Source organism: Odontesthes bonariensis, chromosome 7 (genome assembly GCF_027942865.1).
Source record: "Odontesthes bonariensis isolate fOdoBon6 chromosome 7, fOdoBon6.hap1, whole genome shotgun sequence".
Lineage (NCBI taxonomy): Eukaryota > Metazoa > Chordata > Actinopteri > Atheriniformes > Atherinopsidae > Odontesthes > Odontesthes bonariensis.
The window spans coordinates 2,643,382-2,670,101 of record NC_134512.1 but is presented as its reverse complement, the minus strand read 5'-3'; the positions used below and the strand labels follow the sequence as shown (position 1 = coordinate 2,670,101).

The 26,720-nt window shown below is 41.0% G+C and overlaps 1 protein-coding gene across 1 annotated transcript; it reads right to left on the bottom strand.

The window, feature by feature from the left end:
* Positions 1-453: 453 nt before the first annotated feature.
* ska1 (spindle and kinetochore associated complex subunit 1) lies at positions 454-25,299 on the bottom strand. Its single transcript, XM_075469262.1, has 7 exons — positions 25,243-25,299; positions 15,453-15,538; positions 14,346-14,461; positions 12,185-12,279; positions 10,522-10,659; positions 7,250-7,419; positions 454-734 (listed from the first exon to the last, which is right to left on the bottom strand). The coding sequence occupies exons 2-7, from the start codon at positions 15,532-15,534 to the stop codon at positions 586-588; spliced, it is 750 nt and encodes a 249-aa protein (XP_075325377.1). The 5' UTR covers positions 15,535-15,538; positions 25,243-25,299; the 3' UTR covers positions 454-585.
* Positions 25,300-26,720: the final 1,421 nt, after the last annotated feature.

The window sequence follows — 26,720 nt, the reverse complement described above, 5'->3', positions numbered from 1 at the left end:
GTAAAGAAGAAGCTGAAAGACGCCAGACCCAACAATGCTAATGAGCTAAAGGCCGCTATTGAAGCATCCTGGGCATCCATCACACCTCAGCAATGCCACAGGCTGATTGCCTCCATGCCACGCCGCATTGATGCAGTAATCCGTGCAAAAGGATTCCCAACCAAGTACTGAGTGCATTAATGGACATTTTCAAATGTTTGATTTTGTTTTGCTGTTATAAATCTTTTTTTTTTACTTGGTCTGAGGAACTATTCTAATTTTTTGAGATAGGATATTTGAGTTTTCTTAAGCTGTAAGCCATAATCAGCAATATTAAAATAATAAAAGGCTTGCAATATTTCAGTTGATTTGTAATGAATCCAGAATGTATGGCATTTGTTTTTTTTTTTATTGCATTACAGAAAATCAACAACTTTATCACAATATTCTAATTTTCTGAGACAGTCCTGTATAACAATGTTCACAGCACAGTCTTCGAAAATGTAAAGGCATCTGCCTGACACTGTCTACCAGTAAGTAACACACTTACAAATATCCAAGGCTATTTTGCTATCACTGAAGAAAAAGTATAGCTCATCTTGTTTTTCATAACAACATATAGCGAATGAATCCACCCCCCCTAAGCTCTCGAAGGCGCTGGCAGTGTCGAAGCATATTCAAAATCCCCTGAAAGCGTTTGTCCACCTTCATCTGGGTAAATTCACGAATGTCATCCTCCACAACAAAATACTGACCTGCAAGACATTTAAACACAACATTGTAAAGACTTTAATCTCTTGTGTGCTCATCTGTGTAAAAAACACCAGTTATATTCAAATGAGAGCAGCTCAAGATCCAAAAAGGCACAGGACAAACAACCTAGGGAAAATACAGAGTGCATTATTTAATTCTGTGAAATTACAATTCACCAACATTTTGGATGCAGTAATGTTACCTTATGCATGGCAGAATATTGTCCAGTGCTGCAAAAGATTGCAGATAGAGGGAGAGTGCAGACCAGCCAGTATTTGTATTTGTTGAGGCAAAAAAAGTATTTGTATTCCAATGAAATGCAAAATAGGCTTAAAACTTCAGTTTTTATCTTAATCATACTTCAAATTTAGGAAATACAAGGGTCCTTCAAGAAACTAAGAATTTTGAACAGTTAAATGTAATGTTGCTTCATGTTTTTCAAAAACATGTATTATTTCCAGTCTCGTATTTACAACCCATAACAAACAGCAGATGACCCAGGAATTTGTTTCTTCTTCTTCTTAAAAAAAAAAACTTCTTACAGGCTTACTTCTTAAATTCTGCATGAGACCTTTCTAGTGTAGCTGACCACTCAAAGTGCTCCTACAGAATGAGTTCAGCTCAGAGGCAATGTAGTTTTATGTCCTGACAAAGGAATCTTTGACATGTGGTCTGAGGAAGCTGGGCATCAAACTGCTGACATTCTGATTAGCAGATGGTTGCTCTTCTGATCCAAGTATAATCTAAGCATCGATTATGTGTAGGTGTAAATATGGCTGTACAGGCCTCATAATACAAGACTTCACCTTTAGGCAAAGTAGGAAGAAGAGTACAAAGAAATACATACACATATGAGTCGTCTGTTTTTTTTAATCAAATATGTTGTAGTTGAGGCTAACCTAACAAAAACAGGAAGCCATTTTATTCATGTTGCATAGATCCCCATCTGTTAGCTACCTCAACAGATATCACCTAAGACCAATCAAGGGGGATGATGGCTTCCATTCTGGGCTGTTCTGCTTTGATGCCTTTTGCTTTAATCTCTGCTCTGTCTCACATATTTCAGTGGCGGAGCTAGAAGGGAGGCCGGGGTAGCACTGGACCCCCCCTGAAATCTGATTGGACCCCCAGGTGCCACCCCAGATGATTGAAAGTAACGGCACCGCATGTCTTGTCGATAGGAGCACATTGTCGGCCGCTCCACATTAACATCTACATTTAATTTGGGTTTCCGCTTATATTTACGTGTTTCTTCAATGATTTTAGAGGAATTAAACTAGCAGACAATCAGCCAGCTAGCTTTTTCATGCTTTGTTGGCTTAAATGAAATGTAACGTGAAGATGCTAAACAGTCAACTACTTCTTTGTCAAAAGAAGAAAATTAGGAAAAGATCAGACAGACAGTCAAAACTCAGCTCATCATTACCAGGTCAGAGCATCTACAGAAGCAGTCACACGCTCAGTTCAGTCATTTTAAGTTAAGTTTTAGATATTTTGAAATGTTAGTAACTGATAATGTATGTTGTTGTTTTTTTTAACGGGGCTTGCATTTTGATTTTGATTACACTTTTATTTTTATACAATGCAGTGGCATCGAGGGAGGACACAGAGACCTCTGCTTCTGACGAGGATGATGGTGAGCCAGAGCCAGCTGTATCCAGAACTGCTTTTGCTTTCCAAAGAGATCCCTTTTTTTTGAGTGAGTACCTGTTTGTGTGTGTGTGTGTGTGTGTGTGTGTGTGTGTGTGTGTGTGTGTGTGAGTAACTGTGTGAATGAGTAACTGGGTGTGAGTGAATATGTATGCGTTTTCATTCATGTAAAAATGGTTGTTTGTTGAAAAAAGTTGTTTTACATTTTGTATATTGTTAATAAACTGCAAACTACATACACAAATCTCAACCAGTGTTTCCCACAGATGTGAAGGCAATGTGTGGTGGTGGGCCGGGGGGGTTGGTTGGGTGTAAAAAATTAAAATTCTTCAAAATAACTCCTTCGTTAATAATTGGTCACACAGAACTTTATTGTATTAACCCTTAAGAACCCAGACCCATTTCTACTTAAATGAAAATTAAGGGGGTTATAACAGACTAAATAGACCACATAGAACCCATTTCAGAATTTTTTTCCAGAATACCACCCCCCACTGTCAGAGATCTGTAATGTGACATATATGTCACATTGGGAGTTAAGAACCTGGATAATTTCTCCATCAAGGAAAATTATGGGGGACGTAAGGATGTGTGACACCTGTGTCACGGTGGGTAACACAGGTGCGGCTTATCTGCAGATATTCACATCTTCATTGTAAACAAATTAAAACATAGCTAATTACACTGGTCGGACTGTTCAGCTGTTTCAGACTGATACCTCCGGTTCAGGCTGCTCCTCATCCTCAACACGCACGTCTCTTTTTCAATCGCGGAAAATATTTTTCAATACTCATCTGGATTGAAGCAGCAAACATTCAGTGTAAGAGTTTAAAAAACTACTTTATTTGATTCGCAGCTGCTAGTGTTTAGACCTCGACAACCCAACTACATTTTTTTTTTACGGCAAACTTTTGACTAGTTAACTTTATAAAGAAGGCGTAATCGCTTGCTATGGGTCGGGTCGGGACGGGACAACATTGTATTCAAAATATAAAATATTTTTATAGGACTTTTTAATGTGTGATTTTATAAAGGTGCACGTGATACCAACCTTTCATGAATTCTTTCGGTTGAGCTAATCTACGCGACGCTGAAGCTAGCAAGCTTCCACGCTTCCAGGGAAACACGGAGGGGAGGGGCTGTGTGTGTGAGTAGGCTATGCGACAGAGACGCGAGGGACAGAGAGACGGAGGTAGAGCAGCAAGGAAATGCAGCTTAACGAATACGAGTATTTTTTTAAATAGCGTTAAAAAAAAATAATAATAACGAAACGCAATATGTGGCGGCCGGTGTTGAATCTGTGGCGCACCGCCACGAATTAGTCTATGTGTGGGAAACACTGTCAACTCCTGTGTGCTTAATATGTACTTAAATATATTTCAACATTTAGACTCCGATTGCAATTGATTGTTCGAGAAACAAATTTATTGTCATAGTCTGTGGCCCCCCTGAAATAACCTCCGCCACCCCGAGGATAAAAGTCTAGCTCCGCCACTGATACCCACACGTATAAACACACATACAAATGCGCAAGTGATAGCAATTCACCCTTTTAAAATGCGTGTTAATTTTGCCATAATGTTCTTTTGCAATGTAATGAAATAATTACCATCACACGAAATGTGTCATACATCATGATACTTGTCCCAAACCGTTTCATCCATCAGCTGTATGCATGAAAAATAAGGGCACGGACTGCTTTGCTCTCAATTCGACCAAATCGAACATACCTCTCTATTTAAAAAAAACTTGCAGGGATGAATTTTGGTGAAAGTTTCATTCATTATATCAAAACACTTTTTAAAGCTCCTGAAGCGCAAATATTAACTCGCCTTCTCACTTTCTGGAGGGACCCAACAAGGCCGTTGTGTCTCCCCGTTGTTATTCTCGCTCGCCCTCGCTATCCGAGCTAACGCTGCCAAATTTGGTGCTTCCGAGCATAAAATCTCTCTCTACACGGACGACACTGTGATCCACTTAATTGATCCTGCTGACTCAGTCCCTCCACTCTTTAAGGTCTTCAAGAGTATAGCACAGTGAGGTCTTGTATTTAAACAGACAGGACTTGGATATTAGAACACTTCTTGAAGCACTTAAGGAATGTCGTCATGGGATTAAATATTTGTGCAGAAAATATTAGAAAACAACACGACAAAAGTACTTAAAGACAACTTCTTGAATCTCAGAGAAAACAAGGGAGACACTCAAAGATGGATTGATCTGCCTCTATCCCTAATTGGCAGAGTAGATGCAATTAAAATAAATGTGTTGCCAAAACTTATTTATTCATTCCAATGTATCCCTCTGCATGTCCCAAAGAGCTTTTTCAAGAAGACCAACCAAATTACCTCCTCCTTTTTATGGCTAAATAAAAACCTTAGAGTGGAACGTCCTACTCTCCAAGCCCCTTATACTAAAGAAAGCTTTAATCTTCTCATTTCAAATGCTACTATTTGGCATCTCAGTTTCGTCCAATATAGACTTCATTACATGCTGAGAGTAGCGACATCAGATGGCTCTCTAATGAACAGCATGTGATGAAAACCACCCCATTTGGGTACAAAGAAAAACCTTTCCTCAATTACAAAAAAAACTAATTTTGAGCACCTTTCAGACACGCAAGGAATCTCATGCATTGCTGGGATTAGATATCTCATTGTTTAGATAGACTCCTTTGTGGAATAATCCCAACATCCCTTACCCTATTGCAGTTGGAACTTATAAGAAAGGGGTCAGTAAAGGGATTGAAACAGTTGATGACTTATATTCTAACAACATACTGTCTAACTTCCAACAGTCATCTTTCAGACCTGTTGCCCTGACATCCCACATCATGAAGGTCCTGGAGAGACTCCTGTTGACCCACCTGTGTAAGCAAACCAGCACATATCAGGACCCCCTGCAGTTTGCTTATCGCCATGGAGTTGGAGTTGAAGACGCTATCATACACCTGCTTCAACAAACCCACTGTCATCTGGATAAAGCAGGCAGCACTGTGAGGATTATGTTCTTTGATTTCTCCAGTGCATTTAACACAATCCAGCCTGATCTGCTTCGTCTGAAACTCCAGAAGACTCAGGTGGAGGCCTCAACAATCACCTGGATTAATGACTACCTGACAAACAGACCACAGTTTGTCAGACTGAAGAATTGTGTGTCTAACCAGGTGATCAGCAGCACAGGAGCACCACAGGGGACTGTACTCTCACCATTCCTTTTCACTCTGTACACTTCAGACTTCCAGTACAAGTCAGACTCCTGTCATCTACAGAAATATTCAGATGACTCTGCAGTGGTCGGGTGTATCAGTGATGGACAAGAAGCTGAGTACAGAGAGCTGGTGGACCGCTTTGTGGCATGGTGTGGGAACAATCATCTCATCTTGAATGTTAACAAAACAAAGGAGATGATTGTAGATTTCAGAAGAAACAAGGTCAGATCAAACCCTGTTTCCATCATGGGAGAAGAAGTGGAGGTGGTTGAGGAATATAAATACCTTGGTGTTCATGTGGACAACAGACTGGACTGGAGACACAACAGTGAAGCCATCTACAAGAAAGGACAGAGCAGACTGTACTTCTTGAGGAAGCTAAGGTCCTTCAAGGTTTGCAACAAGATGTTGCAGATCTTCTACAAGTCTGTTGTTGAGAGCGTCATTTCCTCTTGCGTCATCTGTTGGGGCAGCAGCATCAGAACCAGGGACCTAAAAAGACTCAACAACCTGATAAGGAAGGCTGGTTCTGTTCTGGGGACGACTGTGGAACCTCTGGAGACAATAATGCAAAGAAGGATTTTGCATAAAATCAAGAGAATTATGGACAACCCTGAACATCCTCTCCATGAGACTGTTATCAGAAAACAGAGTCTCTTCAGTCAAAGGCTTCTTCAGTTTGGATGCAAAACGGACCGCTACAGGAAATCTTTCCTGCCCACAGCCATCAGCATCTATAATAACTCCTTGATTTAATTGAGCTACATCAACATTTAATTTCCCTCTGGGATAAATAAAGTATTTTTGAATTTGAATTTGTATTTGAATATTCAATCTATCACCGAACAACCACTTTAAATTCCTTCAAATGAACTCTGCTGACTTCCCACGTATACCCAATAAATCAAGCATCTGCTTGATATGCGAGTCTCCACCGTGGAAGAACTGATATCCTCTATGTATCATATTCTAAGCAGAAATTAGTCAATTTAAGATAGGCTGTGGATTAAAAACAAGTGTGAGACAGAGCTATGTTGTAATTATGATGTCGACTGGCAAAATATTTTGGAAAGATCCCAAACAGTTCTGGTCTTTTTCACAGAACCTATTTCACATAAGATCAGTGGGAATATCTCCCATGTGCTAAAGATGTAAGATAACTGAAGACAAACTGCTACATATGCTCTGGGCTTGTTCTTACCTAGAAGAATTTTGGAAGTTCATTATAGCCACCATTTCAAACTTTCCAGAGTCCGAAATTCCACGAGATTCTAACCCGAAGATTTGGCCTTTGGGAAATATCAATTTTGGGAATGTAAAAAATATTTTGTCTTTAGCCAGCACAGCTGGGAAAATAAATATTCTTGTAAACTGGAAATCAGAACACCGGCCATTGCAAAAGCAATGGGTCAAATTTAAAAACTTCTATTCTTTTATTTAGTGTTTTTTTTCTATCTTTTGCATTAGCTGATCAGAACATTTCCCCAAAACTGTGTGCTGTGATAAAAGGTAAAGGGAGCTCACAGTTTGCTTCTACTCTAACTGCACAGTTTAGTTCTGTGGCACACAAATTACAACTTGACAAGTTTGCAAACAAAATGGATTTCGTGAGCTGACAGTTTATACCATCCACAAAATATTGTAAGAGTAAACCACCTTTTGTATCTTTGGTCTGCTGGTCCTTAAAGCGCTGGTGAAGCTTGCGAGCATGATTGTTGAGAGTTTTCACTGACTGATGGAGGATCTTGTACTTGGCTGTCACAGCAATGTTAATGCAGTGCACTGCTGCGTTAAGCTGGTCATATGATACACGTCCTTTCATGTACCTGGGGAACACAGGTGAACGTACAAACACAAACAGAATACATCATCTCCTGACATTGGACAAAAAGGCTGCCCATAGAACAAAGAACAGGCGAAAGAAAATTTGTGAAATGTAACATTATCGATCTTTACGTATATATTTTTCCAAATTACATCAAACATTCCTTAAAGGTAGGGTAGGAGATCCTGGATTTTGAGTCCAGCGAAGCTGCATTTTGAAAATACACCGGTAAAAAGTCCCAACCCTTTTCTTCACTTTCCCCCCGAAGGCACGCCTCTAGAGTACATGAACGTGCAGGAGCACAAAGGTGCACGAGCGCTGTTCTGACAGCAAGCATCGATCGCTGCCGTATTTAGTATATGCTAACTATACGTTTAATAATGCTAGGTGCTAGCCAAGCTGGCTCTGGTTTAGCTTCCTGCCAAGCTTCTGGGCACGTAATTTGTTCACGAAGAAGGGTACACGCACAGGGGGAAGGAGGGGGAGAGAGGAGCAGATTGCAGTTTGATAGACGCATCAGAATCCAATCATCGTTATGATGATCATCAGTATGATTGGATAGTGTTTTTCTTAGATTGTACGTTCTAGAGGCCAGTAAAACTTTTCATTTTTGTGTCAAAACTTTTAATTAATTGGTTGCAATGGGGGTGTGAAGAGTATTTCAAGCAATATGTAAAAAAATGCTCCAGAAAAAGAACCCCAACCCCACCTTTAAGTGAACATAAATATACCTTGTTCCTCCTTTTCGATTGGTGCTAAACCTTTGGCCTTTTTATTTGTCCTTATTCAACTTAGAACCAAACTTTGTCCTTTTCTTTGTCATTGTCCAATGTTCCGTTAAACTACAATTACTTCGTTTCATGTCCTTCAAAATAAAATACTTCCGGTTCTACAGGAAATTATAAAATTAACGCGCCAAAAAATTAAAGTAAATTCCCTTAAAGGTAGGGTAGGAGATCCTGGATTTTGAGTCCAGCGAAGCTGCATTTTGAAAATACACAAGTAAAAAGTCCCAACCCTTTTCTTCACTTTCCCCCCGAAGGCACGCCTCTAGAGTACATGAACGCGCACGAGCACGAAGGTGCACAAAGGTGCACGAGCGCTGTTCTGACAGCAAGCATCAATCGCTGCCGTATTTAGTATTTAGTATTTAGTTTATGCTAACTATACGTTTAATAATGCTAGGTGCTAGCCAAGCTGGCTCTAGTTTAGCTTCCTGCCAAGCTTCGTTCACGGAGCAGGGTACGCGCACAGGGAGAAGGAGGGGGAGGGAGGAGCAGATTGCAGTTTGATAGACGCATCAGAATCCAATCATTGTGAACGGTCCGTTCAGTATGATTGGATACTGTTTTTCCTAGATTGTACGTTCTAGAGGCCACTAAAACGTTTCATATTTGTGTCAAAACTTTTAATTAATTGGTTGCAATGAGGGTGTGAAGAGTATTTCAAGCAATACGTAAAAAAATGTTCCAGAAAAAGATCCCCTACCCCGCCTTTAATTACTGGCCTTTACAATTTATATAAAAGTATTGGCTCATCTGGCTTTACACACATATGAACTTCAGTGACATCCCATTCTTAATCCTTAGGGTTTAATATGACGTCGGCCCACCCTTTGCAGCTATACAGCTTCAACTCTTCTGGGCAAGCTTTCCACAATAGGAGTGTTTATGGGAGATTTATTTAATTTTTTTTTTTTTAAAGTATTTTTTTGGGCTTTTTATGCCTTTAATGTTAGGACAGTTGGAGAGAGACAGGAAGCAGGGGGCAGAGAGAGGGGAAAGACACGCAGCACAGGGCCGCTCGGTGCGGGAGTCGAACCGGGGCCAGCTGCAGCAAGGACTGTAGCCTCTGTACATGGGGCGGCTGCTTAACCCACTACGGCACCGACCGCCCCAGTTTATGGGAGATTTTGACCATTCTTCCAGAAGCACATTTGTGAGGTCAGACACTGATGTCGGACAGAAGGCCTGGCTCACAGTCTCTGCTCTAATTCATCCAAAGGTGTTCTATCGGGTTGAGGTCAGGACTCTGTGCAGGCCAGTCAGGTTCTTCCACACCAAACTGGCTCCTCCATGTCTTTATGGAGCTTGCTTTGTGCACTGGTGCGCAGTCATGTTGGAACAGGAAGGGGCCATCCCCAAACTGTTTCCACAAAGTTGGGAGCATGAAATGGTCCAAAATCTTTTGGTATGCTGAAGCATTCAGAGTTCCTTTCACTGAAACTAAGGGGCCAAGCCCAGCTCCTGAACAACAACCCCACACCATGATCCCCCCTCCACCAAACTTTACACAGTCAGACCAGTACCGTTCCCCTGGCAACCGCCAAACCCCGACTCCTCCATCAGATGCCAGATGGAGAAGCGTGACTGGTCCCTCCAGAGAAGGCGTCTCCACTGCTCTGAGTCCAGTGGCGGCGTGCTTTACACCGCTGCATCCAACGCTTTGCATTGCACTTGGTGATGTATGGCTTGGATGCAGTTGCCATGGAAACCCATTCCATGAAGCTCTCTACGCACTGTTCTTGAGCTAATCTGAAGGCCACATGAAGCTTGGAGGTCTGTAGTGACTGACTCTACAGAAAGTTGGCGACCTCTGCGCACTATGAGCCTCAGCATCCTCTGACCCGCTCTGTCATTTTACGTGGGCGAACACTTCGTCGTTCCCAATCGCCTCCACTTTGTTATAACACCACTGACAGCTGACTGTGGAATGTTTAATAGAGAGGATATTTCACCACTGGACTTGTTGCACAGGTGGCATCCTATCATGGTACCATGCTGGAATTCACTGAGCTCCTGAGAGCGAGCCATTCTTTCACAGATGTTTGTAGAAGTAGTCTGCATGCCGAGGTGCTTGAATTTATACACCTGTGGCCATGGAAGTGATTGGAACATATATAGATATACATCTATATATATATATATACACACACATATGTTTGTGTGTGTGTAAAGAAAGATAATGTTACATTTTATATATAGATATTGCTAAACTGATTGCTTGCCTCCTTAGATTAGAATCAAGATAAATGTAGCAAGTATGTCTGAGTATGTCTCAGATACATCATATATGTTGAATGTCAGTGAAGAATGATACTTACTGAGGGATGCTCTCAAACTCAGGCATAGTGATGAACTCCATCTCTTTGACAAAGGTCTTGCTCGTTTGCTTAATATCGTCTGCTTGAGCAGGCTGCCGATCTGTTGCTTCATTCTGGTTTCTTACAGTTTCTTTTCCACTGAAAGATTTAACATAATTCAGTCATTCATAGCTGAAGAATGTTTTCGCAAGCTGGACTACAGTTCTACTTCTCCTTTAAAATTAGGCTTAAAACTTTCCTTTTTAATGTTGTGATTTGGCGCTATAGAAATAATTGAATTGAAATCACACAGAAGTCCCATATTTACCAGCAGGTGTCCATTTCCTTCTACAATTTCCCTCGAGAGTGTTGAATAAATTTAACTTTTCTAGCAAATTATTGGTCCAAGACTGCATTATGCGTCATGAAATTGGATAAATGACTCGGGGATAGACTAACAAACTGATACCTTGACAAGCTGAGACCACACAATTATCATTTCCTGTGCAGTATCAAATCAAAATCCCTTATGAATTTAATTGGACAGAAACACTTTTGTTCTTAGCAGCACTGTCATTGTGAAGCTGTCAAGATGTGCACACATGCATTATTCAACAGTTTACCAGACTAATCTGGAGTAGTTTATCTCACCTTCCCCTGCTACATATTTTACACGTTGTTCTGCTGGAGCTCGCTTTCTTGCTCGTTTCTGTACACCTTCTTTCTCAGCTGTTTTTGAACAGTTCTCAATAATTGGGGAAGTGCCTCACTGTCCTTGTGGGAATAATAATCTCCACACAGAAATTAACATAATCTGTCGCACACAGCATTCATATAATCTCCATGTGTATGACAGAGCGCATTCCAGTCTGTGGATTCAAAGCCTCTCCACAGCTCTTCTTCTGTCTCCTGAGATCATTTCTTTAAAGTCCAAACAGTGACAGGTTAGCGCTTAACAATGAGTTCATAATTGGAAACGAGGAAAACCAGATCAGGTCAGGTAAGGTCAGCTTACTTTATTTGTACCTGAAGGTAGAATTGTTTTGCAGCTAGATAGATAACATTGTTATAACAGATTGTGGCCTATTTTGCCTTTTGGAGGATGGGGAGAGGAACTTTTACATTTGCATTGAATAAAACCAATTTTTTTTTATTTTGTGAGGTGGAGCAGTCGACAAACTGTTGAAAGATTTTAAGTGTAGCTGGAGACTTGTGTTTATATTTGGGGAACGACTGAGCTGATGAAGTGACAGACTGTGTCAGGTAATATTTACACTTCTGGCAGAATAACAGGTAAACTCACAGGTAGCATTCCAATGTCCTGGGTACAGATCCTCTCCTTTTACAGTATTACAGTATACGTACAGATTTTCACCACAGTAGCCAAATTCTTGCTAAAAGTAAATAGTCTTTCTATCTACAGTTGTCTGACATAACACTTGTTGTGAATTAGTACCGTATTGTGTAAATAAAATTGGATTGATTGATTGATTGACGCCCCCCTTGTGTGAAGTGTAATGGACGACAGCGGTACTCTGCCTTCACAACCTATAATGAGGTCAGTGTGTAGTCTTACAATACTGTTAGAACTGACTCACTATCATGTTCTTATTTTGAAAAATAATCGTATCTGTGACAATGATAACACAAAAAGTAAATCAAGCATCAAATACAGCAACTTCACCTGACTGGGTCCTTCTTCCTGGGAATATGAGAAGGTATGTTGTCCTTAATGTGCTGTACATCCTCCAGAGCCTTTTGGAAGTACTCCTCAAGTGCCTGAAACCCATACAAATGTGCCTTACAATCAACATACATTTGAGGTCATTTTGTGAGCTCCCACAACCCTGCTTTGACATTTTAAAGCCCCTCAACTTTGAGGATTCACAGGATAGTTCAGTCAAAGTGAGTAAAATTTAAGAAAAGTACTAACAAGGTTTCAAATAATTAATGCAGCTGTTACAACATTAAATATAATAAACCTCCTCTACAGAATTGCCACCTTATCATTGTGGAGGAGTTTTAGTACTACATGACCCTGAGAGCTGTGTTGTTGGGCAATTTAGCTCGTCTTAGGTAGGGCTGAGCAATTTTATCAATACTGCGATATATATAGATATTTAGTTTCTTGATAAAGTATAGATTTTTTATTTTTTTATTTAAATTTTTTTTTTAAAGCAAACTTTATTGAAAAGTCATACGTCACAATTAGTGAAAACACAGAACATTAAGGTAATACACTACAATGCCAGGGGCTCACATTATACAAAACAGTGATAAATTAGTTCATAAAAATGTTGTATAAAGTGCACAGCTCTCACATTTGTGACATGTCCGTTTGTTTCTGTTTGTCTAGCTGTGTTTTCCTTCCGGTTCAAAGGTTGGACCACCGGTCCAATCAGCAATGATTCATGTCAAATCACACTGTCCCCCCCCCCCCCCCCCCAGAAAATGATGTAAGTGTATAGAATCGAATCGTATCGTATCGAATCGCATCAAACCATATCGTTGGCTGAATATCGTGTATTGTATCGTATCGTGAGATTAGTGTATCGCTACAGCCCTAGTCTTAGGGTCTCCCAATACAAATTGGGTCCTGGGGCATGGTCAGCCACGTCTGTGTGGCGTCCTGTGGCTGGCTCTTGGGATGTGGAATATCACCTTGCTGGCAGAGAGGAAGCCTGTGCTGGTGTGTGAGGTCCAATTGTACCAACTAAATATAGCTGGGCTCACCTCCACGCACAGCATGACCTCTGGAACCTAACTCCTGGAGAGAGGCTGGACTCTCATACTCTCATACTCCGCTCTTCAATGTTGGAGTTCTCCCTGGTGAATGAGATGTCGAACAAAAGCTCAGATTACCTGGCCTTCTTGGATGTGTTGTTTTTGGACTTCTGTGCAAGTGATGGACTGGCTACAACAAACACCGTGTTAGAGCATAAGGTGGTTCATAGTTCAAGGTGGTACCAGGCCACCTTAGGCTAAAGGATGATGATCAGTCCAGTATCAGTCCAGTATTTTCCAGTCAATCCAGTCATCTTGTTCTCCATTCAATGCCAGAAAAAGGCTTGTTGCTGCCATCTTTTTTACCTCTTTCTGATTATGGTGACACCACTTACATGAATGCCTCTGTCAGCTCTCCACAGATGACGCACCCTGCTTAAAAGGAAACACTAAGGTTCACAACAGGCTGTAAACCCCTTACTCACCATGGCACTTTGCAGCCTCTGGTTAACTGATCATCAGTATCCAAACACTTTTGCATTGGTTGATTTTCATTTGAAAATCTATCCTTAGTCTATTTCATGTCAATTTCTGTGAATTTGAATATCTTGTAACAGGATCTGAAGCTGTCTAGTTTGATACCATTAAGAAATGTGATGCTTAACTTGAGGAAAATAGAACAAGCATTCATAAGTGCTGAACTAAGACTATGTTTGTTTGTTACTAATTTGTTACATTGTCTGTTGCCTGAAATGGGTTTCTATTGAGAATGAGAACCCCATGTCTCAATGAGATTATCTGTATAAATAAAGGTTAAATACGAATCCAAATTATTATTCCAGTGTGTGTTAGTGCATCGAGGAGGTAGGATCAATGTAATGTGTGTGTGAGAGTGAGAAAAAGAGTGGTAGTGGGCTGAATAAAAGCGCTGCTAGCAGAATGTTAGAAGTTAAAGGTACAGCAAATAGTCAGCTATTTGCTGTACCTTGAGACTTCACATATAGCAGGAAGTTTTAGTTGTGGCATCCCAACAGAAAACAGAATAAAATTAGTGGCTGCTGCATTATTGTTTTCACTGTAAACCAGCTATATGAGGTACTGATGTATGCCAAATCTTTTACCTTGAGATGGTAAAGTTGCTTTTTCTGTTGATCCACGCATCTTTCTAATTCTTCCAGCAGTTTCTCGAGTGAAAAGAGTTCCTGTCCCAGCTTCTTTATCTTGTGTTGAGGCAGTTCTAAATGGAGAGAAAAAAAGACACTCACATGTTATCCTACACACTACTTTAGTTTTGCATATATGGACTGAGGGAAACCCAGTCTTAAGCTAAATTGACACCATAAGATTGTTTTAGTTATGGCAGAACTTTGTATTATTCACACCATGACATGCCTCGCTTTAATCTGGAGATATGAAGTCATCGAAGGTTCACACTACAAGTGATCTGTTTCAGGCTAATGATGAAAGGCATATCATTCTCTGATCATTATCATTACACTGAAATACAAGGTGTACCTGGTGAATCAATATGTTTTGCTCTCCTGGTTGTTGAGGAGAAGTGTCGGTGTTACTCCACAGCTTCTTTCTCAAGTCTGTCAAATCGCTGGAAATGTTGTTCTCACCAGCATTCCAGTGTTTCTCAATTCCGGTCCTCGGGACCCACTGCCCTGCATGTTTTCGATGTTTCCCTCCTCCAGCACACCTGATTCAAATGATCAACTCGTTATCAAGCTCTGCAGTGGCCTGATCAGGAGCCATTTATTTGAATCAGGTGTGCTGGAGGAGGGAAACATCAAAAACATGCAGGGCAGTGGGTCCCGAGGACCGGAATTGAGAAACTGATTTAACCAAATTCTGCTCAGTGTCATAAGCAGACTATACGATGCTCTCTATCATGTTTGTTGTATTTTCCTTTGCAAGGATTCTCCCTTTCATGGCCCAAGGTCCCATCTCTTCCACTCTAATTGGCTGTACCTCCCACTCACCAAATCCTCCTCCTGACCTCCCAGAATATCAAGCATACCACATATTTGGTTCAACATTAGGACATGTCCACAAGCCTCACAAACACTTCAAGCATTCACATGCAATAGGTGACCATCTATCACATCGGATTTCCCCAGGTGTGGACAATTCATCTGCAACCTCGAAAATTTGTTTGAAATTTTAAAATCAGGCTTCAGATCTTGTAGTGTGAACGAGGCTTTTTATAGATCACTGTGTCATACCGATAACTGACAGATCCAGCATGTGTTGTAAGGATGATATTTTGTCATGAACGTGTTGGCTGATATCTTCTAGGTCACTCATGTTCCTGAAAGAGAGCACGAAAAAAAGCATAGAAGGCACGAAATGTTAAAGTGAACATAGAGACGTTAATGGAAGCAATGAAACGAGCAAAGTCAAGTTATAAAAACATACCTCTGATTACACATGGTAAGAATAAACTGAACCTGAATCCTTAAATGTGTCACGCCATGGGACTATGTTTTTAGTTTTATGTTTTAGGTCATGTTTGGTTTTTAGATCATGTCCTAGTTTAGTTTTTAGTTTTCCCATGTTTTAGTTTCCCTGCACTTAGTTCATTCACTGCACCTGTGTTTTCCCCATCAGCTGCACTCTATCCCTAATCCCCATCCACAGTATTTAGTTTCCAGGTTCCCTCATTGTTTTGTCAGATCCTTACCCGTCAACATCCTCCATGCCATGCCACGACCCAGTTAAGTGGTTTTTCTCCATGCTATGCCAAGTGTTTTGTTTTGTTAAATAATTATTCCACAGTTTAGGGTTTTTTTTTTAATCCGGCTCAGCCGCGCTTTTTGTTTGAACTTTCCGCATCCTTTCTCACCCACCCCAACTGACAAAATGTTACACTTAGAAAGTCATTATTTATCATATTGTCCAAACATATACCTGGATATTTATCCTAATAATAATATAATATTTACCATATCAGCTAGCATATCAAAAACAAAGGAATGCTGTATTCATTATAATGGATGTCAATGGGAGCCATTTCTGTAATCTGCCATTGCAGAAAAACTAAAAAGCTATAAAAACTGATGTTGTAGCTCATCAATGACTTATCCAGACCTAATCCCCCATAGAATATTTCACTTTGCATTGCATACATTGAAAATACAGCAGTTTTTGTGTGTGTGTTTTAACAGAAATTGGTGTTTACCTCATATACATTGGTATTTAAAGGATTAATTTTTTGAAAATAATGGAAAACTTGGTGGTTATGATCAGAACTGAAGTGGAAGAAAAGATTTCTGAAAAAAATATTAACATATGGTATTTTGGGGATCATTTTAGAAGGGGACAAAAATGTCCCTTTTCAGAAATTAAGGAGGTTTTTTTCTACACAATGAAAAATTGCATTGTATATGATGTGTGTTTGAAATTCGAAAAAAATAGTCAAAAATGCACAACTGGACCAAATATGATGAGTATCACTATTTCCATTGTGAAATTAGAGGAGAAAGTACACCCCCAAGTGGACAAAAATGTCCCCTATCAGGGATTAGGGTTAAAGAGGTTATTCTCAGATTTAAAACTAGTACTTCACTCAACCTATTCCAAAAGTCAGTCAAATTTTAGATCAGAATTTCTATCAGTGTAAGAAGTTTCTGCAGAAAGGATTTCACATTGACAAAACATTGTTTTGTGACTGTGGGTAAACTGTTGGAACATCTTTTTTTTTTTCTCTATAAGTCCTTTGGTTCTGTGAAAGAATCACCCGCTGTAGAATATAACTATATAAAATTCACACTTAAAATAGATGATAAGAAACAGCATGATGTACAACAGCTTGACTATTATGGCCAAACAACTCTGGGTGAGTTAGGCAGATCTAAAGACTAACCAACCCTTGGTTCCGCCTGCCGTTCCTGGAAAAGTAGTCATGCCCAAAGAAAGCACCCTATCTAGCCTAAATTCCCACATCAGCCACTGTTTGAGCTTACTTTAACCTAGAGATGCACCATAAATGGCCCAAAAAAGCATTTTTACACCGAAACATGGCCGACATATGATGTTGTGACGCAGGCAAACCCCGCGGTAGTGTGCGTCTGCCTGGGTTGGAGCCAACATGTCTGCGGTGTGGGCAGAATTACAGATTTCAGAGAAAGACCCACGGATAGCCGTCTGTAAAGCATGCGATGCTAAAGTCTCAAAAGGGGGTGCATCTGCAAAGCATTTCTCAACATTGGGTGAAATGTACCATTAAGAATCAAAGCATCCCGATCCACATGCTGATTTTCAGAAGAACACCATTTTGTAGTAAGCCTACAGCGAAAATGCACTTGACTTTAATGCGCTTTGTGTGTTATGAGAGAAGATATCTCATTTTACTATCTCTCAGCAGTCACTTATTGGCCTGCAGGCTATTCAGGAGTGGGGCCTGGTAAAAGATTTGATTGAGAATTTTATTTGATATTGTGCATTGTTGGAATGTGAGCACTTAGTGCTAAATCAATATTCTCATAGTTTTTAACCGATTTATTCTTTAAAACACGAATATTCATTTTTGTAGCAATGCCTTGGCTTCAGTGAGGTAAGCACACACAGTCCCAGCCTTAACAGTGATGGTACAAAAACTGGCAGAATGATTTCTTTCTGTTGGGGTTTTCAGGAGGTGGTGTGGTTCAACCTTTTCTTACAGCAGATGGCGCCAGGGAGTACGGTGGGCTGAGCCATCCATCAAATTACACACGCCTGTAATCCATTATCCCTCATCTGGGTAGGAGCATATAAGGAGCACGCTGCCAGTCCTTCAGCGCCTGAGTGTTAGCCATTCGTGGGAACACCCGTACCAAGCCTGATCCTGCCTGGCCACTAGTGTGGCGAAGATTACTTCTCACAGTTCCCGTTGAAACCCTGTTCCAGTCTCTGACTGGCAGCCCTGTCTCCTATCTTTGTTCCGTGGCTGAGGCCGAACCCTGTCCGCTCTCCACCGTGCTCCCTAGGGAAAAGACGCCAAAGATTTCCTGAAACCCTCGCACCTCCCGGATCACCCCATCAACTCCCCAGCCGAAAGTCACCGAGATTCCTGTAAGCTGAACGTTTTACAGCTGATCTACATCCAACCTCAAAACCCATACTAACCTGTGTTTCCCTCAGAGTTCCAGTTCCCGTCCGGATTCCTGACCAAGCAAACCTTGACAGATAGACGCAACTAAGCTCACCTTTATTCGTACAATAAACCTCCTAAAAACATTCTTTGGTCTCCTGGAAGTTCTCTGCGTGTGGGTCACACAAATCTGGAAAAACCATGACACTTTCAGTCTTTTGGGGTTTCGGTTTTTGGCAAGTGTTCAGTTTTTGGTTTCAGACTGGGGCTGTGTTCGAAACCGCCTACTTCTCCTACTACTCCCACTACTCCTACTAACTTTAACTTTTTTTTAATCCAATCCAATTTTATTTATAAAGCACTTTACAACAACCTCAGTTGACCAAAGAGCTGTACAAAAAATAAAAACAAAGAAATTTAAAAGAATAAAATACAAGAATAAATTCAAAGGCACAAAACAGCTATATAATTTAAAACAATAATAATACTAAAAATAGCAATTTCACATTTCAACATCTCACATCGTGTCAAAAGCCAGGGAGAAGAGATGTGTTTTAAGATGGGATTTAAAAACAGAGAGGAAGCCTGTCTGACATAGAGAGGCAGATTGTTCCACAGGTTAGGAGCCGCCACAGCAAAGGCATGGTCACCTCTGAGCTTGCGCTTGGTTTTTGGTACACTCAGGAGCAGCTGATCAGCTGACCTGAGAGAGCGGGAGGGTTTATAGGGCTGTAGCAGCTCAGAGAGGTAAGTTTTAAGTTCCCGGATGCATACTAGATTCTCCTAAATGTTGGGTATGCATCATGAGGTTACTACTCATACTCAAACTACCCAAGATGCAACGTAACGTGACGTCGCCGATCGTCATTTCCTGTCAAAACGGCAGTTTCAAGCTAGCTATAACGAGGGTAGGTTCACTTCCTGTTTTCAAAACAAAAGCACCAATTGTATCGTATTGGCTTTCCCTATGATAAAAGGCAACGGGTATTTTATTTTGTGAAAATAACCGGAAGTGCGTTGCTCACTGCGGCTAGCTTTAGTAGCGCCGAATTCGTGGGAACAAAATTGTAAACAGCCGGTATTTTGTCAGATTTTCAACACGTTGGGGATCTAAACGACTACTTTCTCACCTGAAAATGTTTCAAATGTTGCAAAAGTTTACAGAGTTTGAGCTTAAGCTAAATCAGCTTCAGGCCGGCTGATTTCGGCTCGTGCAGGAGCGAAATGCATTCTGCATATACTGCACGATACTGTCTGATCGATGAGTATGCAGTATGCAAGTATGTAGTAGGCGGTTTCGAACACAGCCCAAATCTTTCATTTCGGTGCTTTCCTACTTGAATCCAATGTCCTTTTAGACTTGACTGCAGTCTTTTTACACTCCTCCTCTCATGTTGCTGATGTTTTGCCGAGAGTTAAACCTCATAGGAAGTGTGTCTGATTTTCTGGGACATGATTGGCTCATACCCTGCTGTGAGCTTCCAACCGCTGTTTTACCTCTGCAGGGTCCGTCCCCTGCAATGGAAACATTTTTATGGCGCTTTTCAACTAGCTCGGCACGGCTCAGTTTGGTTGTGTTTCCATTACAAACGAGTATACTTCATGCCTCCTCGACGTGGGCGGGGTCGTCGTAACACGGCTGCGCGACCAGAACAACAACAACAACATACGAGGAGGATAGCATGGAGGACATGGAGGCGCTCGTGTTGCTGCTCACCCTGTGGCTTTTTGTCGCACAGAAGGCAAGAGAAGAGAGCCAGAGAAGACTCCTGGCCGCCAGACAAAACAGTATTGAAAAGTACCGGAGAGTTTTGTTACAAGCTCCAAAAAGACGACGTTTGGTGGTAAGCTAACGGTTGCTAACGCTAGCTTTTATTATCCGCGTTATGACGCTTCCAGTGACGACACTTATCGCCCAATCAGTGGAAGGCAGTCGGATGACGTCACGTTTTAGTAACGCTTCGGCCCGCTTGGGACCAGGGCTGAGGTGATACGGAAAATCGTCCCGGTTGCAGGTACGGCGTGCTAGCGGAAACACGCAATAGCGTGCCGAGCCGAAGCGAGCTAGTGGAAAAGCGCCATTTATTCTGTTTGTGATTCCAGAACTGAGATCCTGAATAAAGAGTTTTTTTATCCTGTTCTTCAGTTTTACATTCAGTAAATTTGTACTTCTTCTTTGTCGTTGCTTTGTTACATCTATTTAATTGTGGTGTAGTTTTCATTTCTATATGAAAATAATTTATTAGAGGAGTGTCTGCATCAGCAAAAAATAGGCTTGCGCATTTCTTTTCACCATAAGTGAGATTTATAAAAGACAACCATACGTTCACACAGTTTTAGTGTTGTTTGAACACATACTGTGCATTATAGAGGGGGGGTGCAGCAGTCTGGATGTGCTGCATGCTACTGTAAACGCGCTGTCAGTACAATGCATTAGGTTGTCATCATGATTAGGATTTTTTTTTTTCCTTTAAGTAGAGTTCTGTGTCAGTGATAGCACCTAAAGGTAGGATCTGTTTTTTATTGTAATTGTGGAAAAATACATGGGTACCAGTGACGTCACGTCGACGAGATCGCCGCCATATTTGTGTCCAATTTGTATTTGTATATTTGTTACAAATTAACATTATTGGTTGAGACCCATATCTATTACCCTCAACAGTTTTTTGTCCACTAACCTCTGCTAAACGCCTGACCCAACTCATGTTCCCGGATATTTATTTTTATTTGATCCACAATCCCTCCCCTTATACCCAGACAGCCTGAAGGGTTTTAACAGCACGGATGCCGACCAGTATGCTGTTGCTGGATGGGTGAAGGAATCACGGATATGGCACCTGGAGCCAAAGAAATTAAATTTTTAACGTGTGGTTTTGGTAGTAGTTTACCGTTAACGTTACCCTGATTGTGTTAGCTAGTTGTTAGCTCCTGCGCTAAACTAGTTTGTTTAAATTCCCACTTTAGCTCGCTGCCAGCTGACATCCATGGATCTCACTTTAGAACAGTGTTTACTGTGTAATCACCTACATTTCATCACTGTTAAATCATCATTTAAACTGTTTGCTACAGCAGAGGGGAAAAAGGCTAATACTTAGCTGCTTCTACGTTTCCTGAAACTATTTCAGTATGACAAAAAGATATGAAAGCCTGTATTTTACAATGAGCCAAAAGTTACATTGCAGAACAACATGATAAAAGAGGAATTCTTAAAAAACAAAATCGAATTATCTATAAGTTGGTATTTTTTTGTCTATTCAGCTAAGAATGAGAAACAGAGCATACTGTTCTGCTTTATCTTTATTTACTATGTTTGGTCTGTCTGACCTTCATCGAGCCATAACACTTTACTGTAGGCCTATATGTAAAAATATGGCTGTTTTCTTGATAAATGTCTTATACGTTTTGAACTAGAATCTACTCTTCTGATTAGGATGATTGAATGTGCGAGTCTGTGTGCATGTATAGATAGGAAGTAGGGGTGGGCGATATGTATCGTTTGCGAAATTATCGTGAATGTTGTTTTGACGATGAGTAATTTTGCAATATCGAGATATAGGCAAAAAAAAAATATATATATATTTTTTTTTTTTTTTTCCCCCAATCGCCAAAAAGTGCGGCGCCAGTGGTCCTCTGCCCTTACCACAGCGCCACGCCCTGCTTTGAACGCTCTAATTTTTTCAAAGTAAACGCTTCGGACCCCGCGGGACACTCAGCTAAGAGCATCGAGGGGGCGCCGAGAGGCAGGGGCTGGGACAGACGGCAGCTCGCCTCGCGGCGGACCGTCAGCTCGATCCCGAGATCCAATGACGACGAGCTTTTTAACTGCAGCAACTTTAAGATACACTATTGGAGCTGGAATTACCGCGGCTGCTGGCACCAGACTTGCCCTTCAATTGATCCCCGTTAAAGGATTTAAAGTGTCCTGTATTGTTATTTTTCGTCACTACCTCCCCGAGTCGGGAGAGGGTAATTTGCGCGCCTGCTGCCTTCCTTGGATGTGGTAGCCATTTCTCAGGCTCCCTCTCCGGAGGGAGAAGTAGCCTGAGAAACGGCTCAAGGTTATCAGTCACCAAAGCGGCCGGGGCACCCCGAGAGGTACCCCGCATGGGTTTTGGGTCTAATAAATGCACGCATCCCCGAAGGTCAGCGCTCGTTTTGCATGTATTAGCTCTAGAATTGCCACAGTTATCCAAGTAACGGTAGAGCGATCAAAGGAACCATAACTGATTTAATGAGCCATTCGCAGTTTCACTGTACCGGCCGTGTGTGCTTAGACTTGCATGCTTGTGTTCATTTTATTGTGATCTTAACGCAAGTTTTAATTTTTTTTTTAAATATCTTTATTGTGAAAATCCTAAAAAATATCGAGATATTTTTTTTTGCCCATATCGCCCACCCCTAATAGGAAGATGTTCTAAGCTCATATACCTAATGAAGGTCAGACAGTCCAAAACGTTGAAATTAACATTCAGCAAGTGAGCGCTTCAGAGTGCGCGAGCTCTTTGGCCATATTTCAGATGTGCAAAGGTATATTTCTCACAAATTCCGTTCACGTGGGTGAAATTAAAGCATAGTAAAATGCAGGGGCGAGGCTAGGGTATTTTTAGTGGTGCCAAGGCACCAGCGTGAGATAGCTCGGCACCCCCTGGCTCAGTACATTTTTAAAAATATTTTACAAATAGACTCCATCATTTGGCTGTGATGTCAATTGAAAAAGAGCTTCTCGACAGCATTAGCCATGACACTGTGATTGATAGATTTGCCAACCTTAAAGTGAGGCGACACCGCTTGGTTCTTCTGAAATAGGTTGCTTAGTTAGTAGTCACTTAGTTGTTACCGTATGTTTTTGTGTGAAGTGAATGGGATGTGAGTGGAGAGATCTTTATTCCCCCCCTGTCAGGTGTTAAAATCTTTCAGTTTGTCCACCTGACCACTAGAGACCCCCTGTCCGTGTTCTGTTTAGGGCCCTTCTTAATCCACACAGAAAGAGACCTTATTTATTTATTTATTTAAAGGTAGGGTAGGAGATCGTGGATTTTGAGTCCAGCGAAGCTGCATTTTGAAAATACACAGGTCAAAAGTCACAACCCCTTTCTTCAGACTTCCCCCCGAAGCCACGCCTCTAGAGTACATGAACGCGCAATGCTTGTTCACGAGCACGAAGGTGCACGAGCGCTGTTCTGACAGCAAGCATAAATTGGCTAACTTTTGCTAACTTTTTCTCATGGCGGATTCACAGGTAAGAAAATATCTTTCAACATCATAATGAACCGTTTAATAATGCTAGGTGCTAGCCAAGCTGGCTCTAGTTTAGCTTCCTGCCAAGCTTCTGGGCACACGTAATTCGTTCACGAAGAAGGGTACGCGCACAGGGGGAGGGAGGAGCAGATTGCAGTTTGATAGACGCATCAGAATCCAATCATCGTTAACAGTCTGTTCAGTATGATTTGATAGTGTTTTTCCTGGATTGTTCGTTCTAGAAGCGACTAAAGGCTGAGTTATACTTCTTTTAACTGCCCTTGCGCTTGCGTCTTGCGCGTATGTTAATGGCTCGAGACGTTTATACTTCATTTTCCTTTGTCGGCGGTTGCGTGTGCTGCGTGGCGATTCACCGCCAGGACAGTAGGTTGAGTAGCGGGTTTTTTCAATGACAAGTCTACTACGATGAAAGGAAATTCACCGCCAGGACCTCTTCAGCAAGTCTCTCTTCCATAGATCTCTTCGACTGGATCCATGCTTCTTCTTCTTCTTGTAAATAGCCGGTATTTTGTCAGATTTTCAACACCTTGGGGGTCTAAACGACTACTTTCTTGCCTGAAAATGTTTCAAATGTTGCTAAAGTTATATATTTACAGAGTTTAGCCTATAGCTTAAGGGAAATCAGCTTTTCAGGCCGGCTGATTTCGGCTCGGGCAGGAGTGAAGTGCACTGTGTGTAAACGCTCTGCATACTGTCAGATCGATCAAGTAGTAGGCGGTTTCGACCACAGCCAGTGGCTTGCGCTTGCGTTAAGTTTAGAAAATTGAGGTGACACACGCAAGCACGCAAGGGGGGGCTTGCAACCGCGCAAGGGCTTGCGTTGCGTCTTGCGTTACCGACTATAAACCAGGCTTAAAACTTTTCATTTTTGTGTCAAAACTTTTAATTAATTGGTTGCAATGGGGGTGTGAAGAGTATTTCAAGCAATATGTAAAAAAAAATGCTCCAGAAAAAGAACCCCTACCCCACCTTTAATTTATTTATTTTTGTGTGTTTTATTTATTTATTTATTTTCAAAAGGCATTCTTGATATTATTAGCCTTGGGTGATTACAAAGTGTGGGGTTTTTTGTTTTTGCTCAAGGATGCATTATTTTAGTGACCATTTTATTTATTTTCTAGCATTTGTTTTTGTTTTAACTCTACTCCGAAAATAAATGTTGAGTTATCTTCAATATTTGTCTCAGGGAAATATTTGTCTTATCCCTGTCAAGCCACAGTCTTTTGAAATGAAGAGGTCAAAATTGAATGTTGTAGGGGAAAACACTACTCAAAGCAAAACTAATACGGCTCCAAAATTTTTAAATGTACTAGTTCGCCTCAATTAGTGAGAAATAATGTGCCTCTGTGAGCACTGGGGGCTGGGCACCCCTAAAGACCAGATCCTAAAATCGCCCCTGGTAATATGGATTTGCCTCTACTCAATAAGTGCGCGCTCCCGAAAATAGGGAACACACTTCCGATCTGGGATAATTACGTTGGCATGACACCGGCACGTTCACGTTCAGTCAGCCGCTGGCAGATGAAGGCACATCCTCGCGCGCCAGTTCATACACGACAGACATACATATTAGGTTGAACTGAATTGGGAAGTAATTTGTATGTGAACGAGCCGGACCTCCCTGTCTGCGTGTGAATGTATTACAGACCTAAACCTAACAGGAATTTAGATAAAAGCTGACTTACTCTGACTGGAAGCCTTTTCCTGAGCGCCCGTGCTGTTGCCTTCCCGGCTCTTTTGAAATGTAACGATACGTCAGATTAGCGCATGCGCTTTGTCATTGCTGCCTTCACGGACCGTAGAAACAATCATAATTCCATTGCCATCAACAAAATAAACATTTCAGCTTTTAACAGAGCTGCATTAACAGGAAATGAGAATATGGATTCACGTAGTTGTGTATCTGGATTTCTAAGGAAGAGTATTAGGGCCAGGCATAAGAAAAAATAATAATATTTTGCCTGTTGAGAATAAAGTCGACATGTCGAGAATAAAGTCGAATTTTCGAGAAAAAAGTCAACTCCTCTGGTCCATCATCTAATTACTTTATTTTCGACATTTCGACTTTATTCTCGACATTTTATTCTCGACAGGCAAAATATAAATATTTTTTCTTATGCCTGGCCCTAATACTCTTCCGTAGGATTTCACCACATACTAAAAGTGCACAAATAAAAAATAAAAAATGACCAAGAACTACCTTGTGAGAAGTAAGTTATTCAGCTCCACAAACAAGATCAATATCAGACAAAATGTTTTTTCTTTTCTTTTCTTTCTTTACGAAATGGTATAATTTGTATTGTTTTATTCAAACTACAAGGAGTATATTAGGTCTAAGACATCTACTGGGCTTATATAGTGCATGTGTTTATAGAAAACCAAACACTAGATGGCACCTTCTACAAGGGGGACGATAGAGAGCGTCTTGTCAAGCTGCATCACAGTGTGGTAGCCTACTATAATATATATATATATCACTGCGCCTGCTCCGCATCCTGCCGCAGGTCCCTCCAGCGCATCGTGAGAGCAGCGGAGAAGATCACAGACGCTGAACACTCAACCCCCCACCGCTTTCCAAGGACTGTCTATGCATCATGCACTTTAACCAGTTCAGAATCAGAATCAGAATCAAGTTTATTGCCAAGTAGGTTTGCACTTACAAGGACTTTGACTTGGTGTAGCTGGTGCAGACAATATTTCAATTCTGAATATGTCTGAGTATGTATTAGAGAATTGACTATAAAGCTGACTTTGACTTTGACTTTGACAAAGAGTTATAAAAGTAGGAGCCCCAAAAGTAGTTTTCAATTTGTTATCATCCACAAAAGGTGACTAAAAACACCTTTTTATTTTTGAAGTTGTATATCTTTGAATTAGCTGTGAGGACCAGCTAAAGTTATCTACATTTCCCAGGTGTACTGCCTTAAGCTACGAGAGGCGATGCGGTATCATTTGTTCAGTCCACTCCAGTCCACTTTGATATCAACACTTTGTTCTTTCTTAGAATACGACCACTCTTTCATCCGACCCACATCCACCTCATTGAGCAAATGTTCCAGGTCTTCATATTTATCAAATCAAATCAAATTTATTTATATAGCACATTTCATGTACAAACAGTTCAAAGTGCTTTACATAAAATAAAAGCATTGCAGCAGGGAGT

What these genes read in the sequence shown, in the direction of transcription:
- ska1 (XM_075469262.1), bottom strand. Translation starts at nt 15,534, where the DNA reads ATGAGTGACCTAGAAGATATCAGCCAACACGTTCATGACAAAATATCA. An exon ending in AGCAACTTTACCATCTCAAG is followed by an intron (nt 12,280 to 14,345) that starts GTAAAAGATTTG and finishes TATGGGTTTCAG; the next exon opens with GCACTTGAGGAGTACTTCCA. An exon ending in GAGTTTGAGAGCATCCCTCA is followed by an intron (nt 7,420 to 10,521) that starts GTAAGTATCATT and finishes TGTGTTCCCCAG; the next exon opens with GTACATGAAAGGACGTGTAT.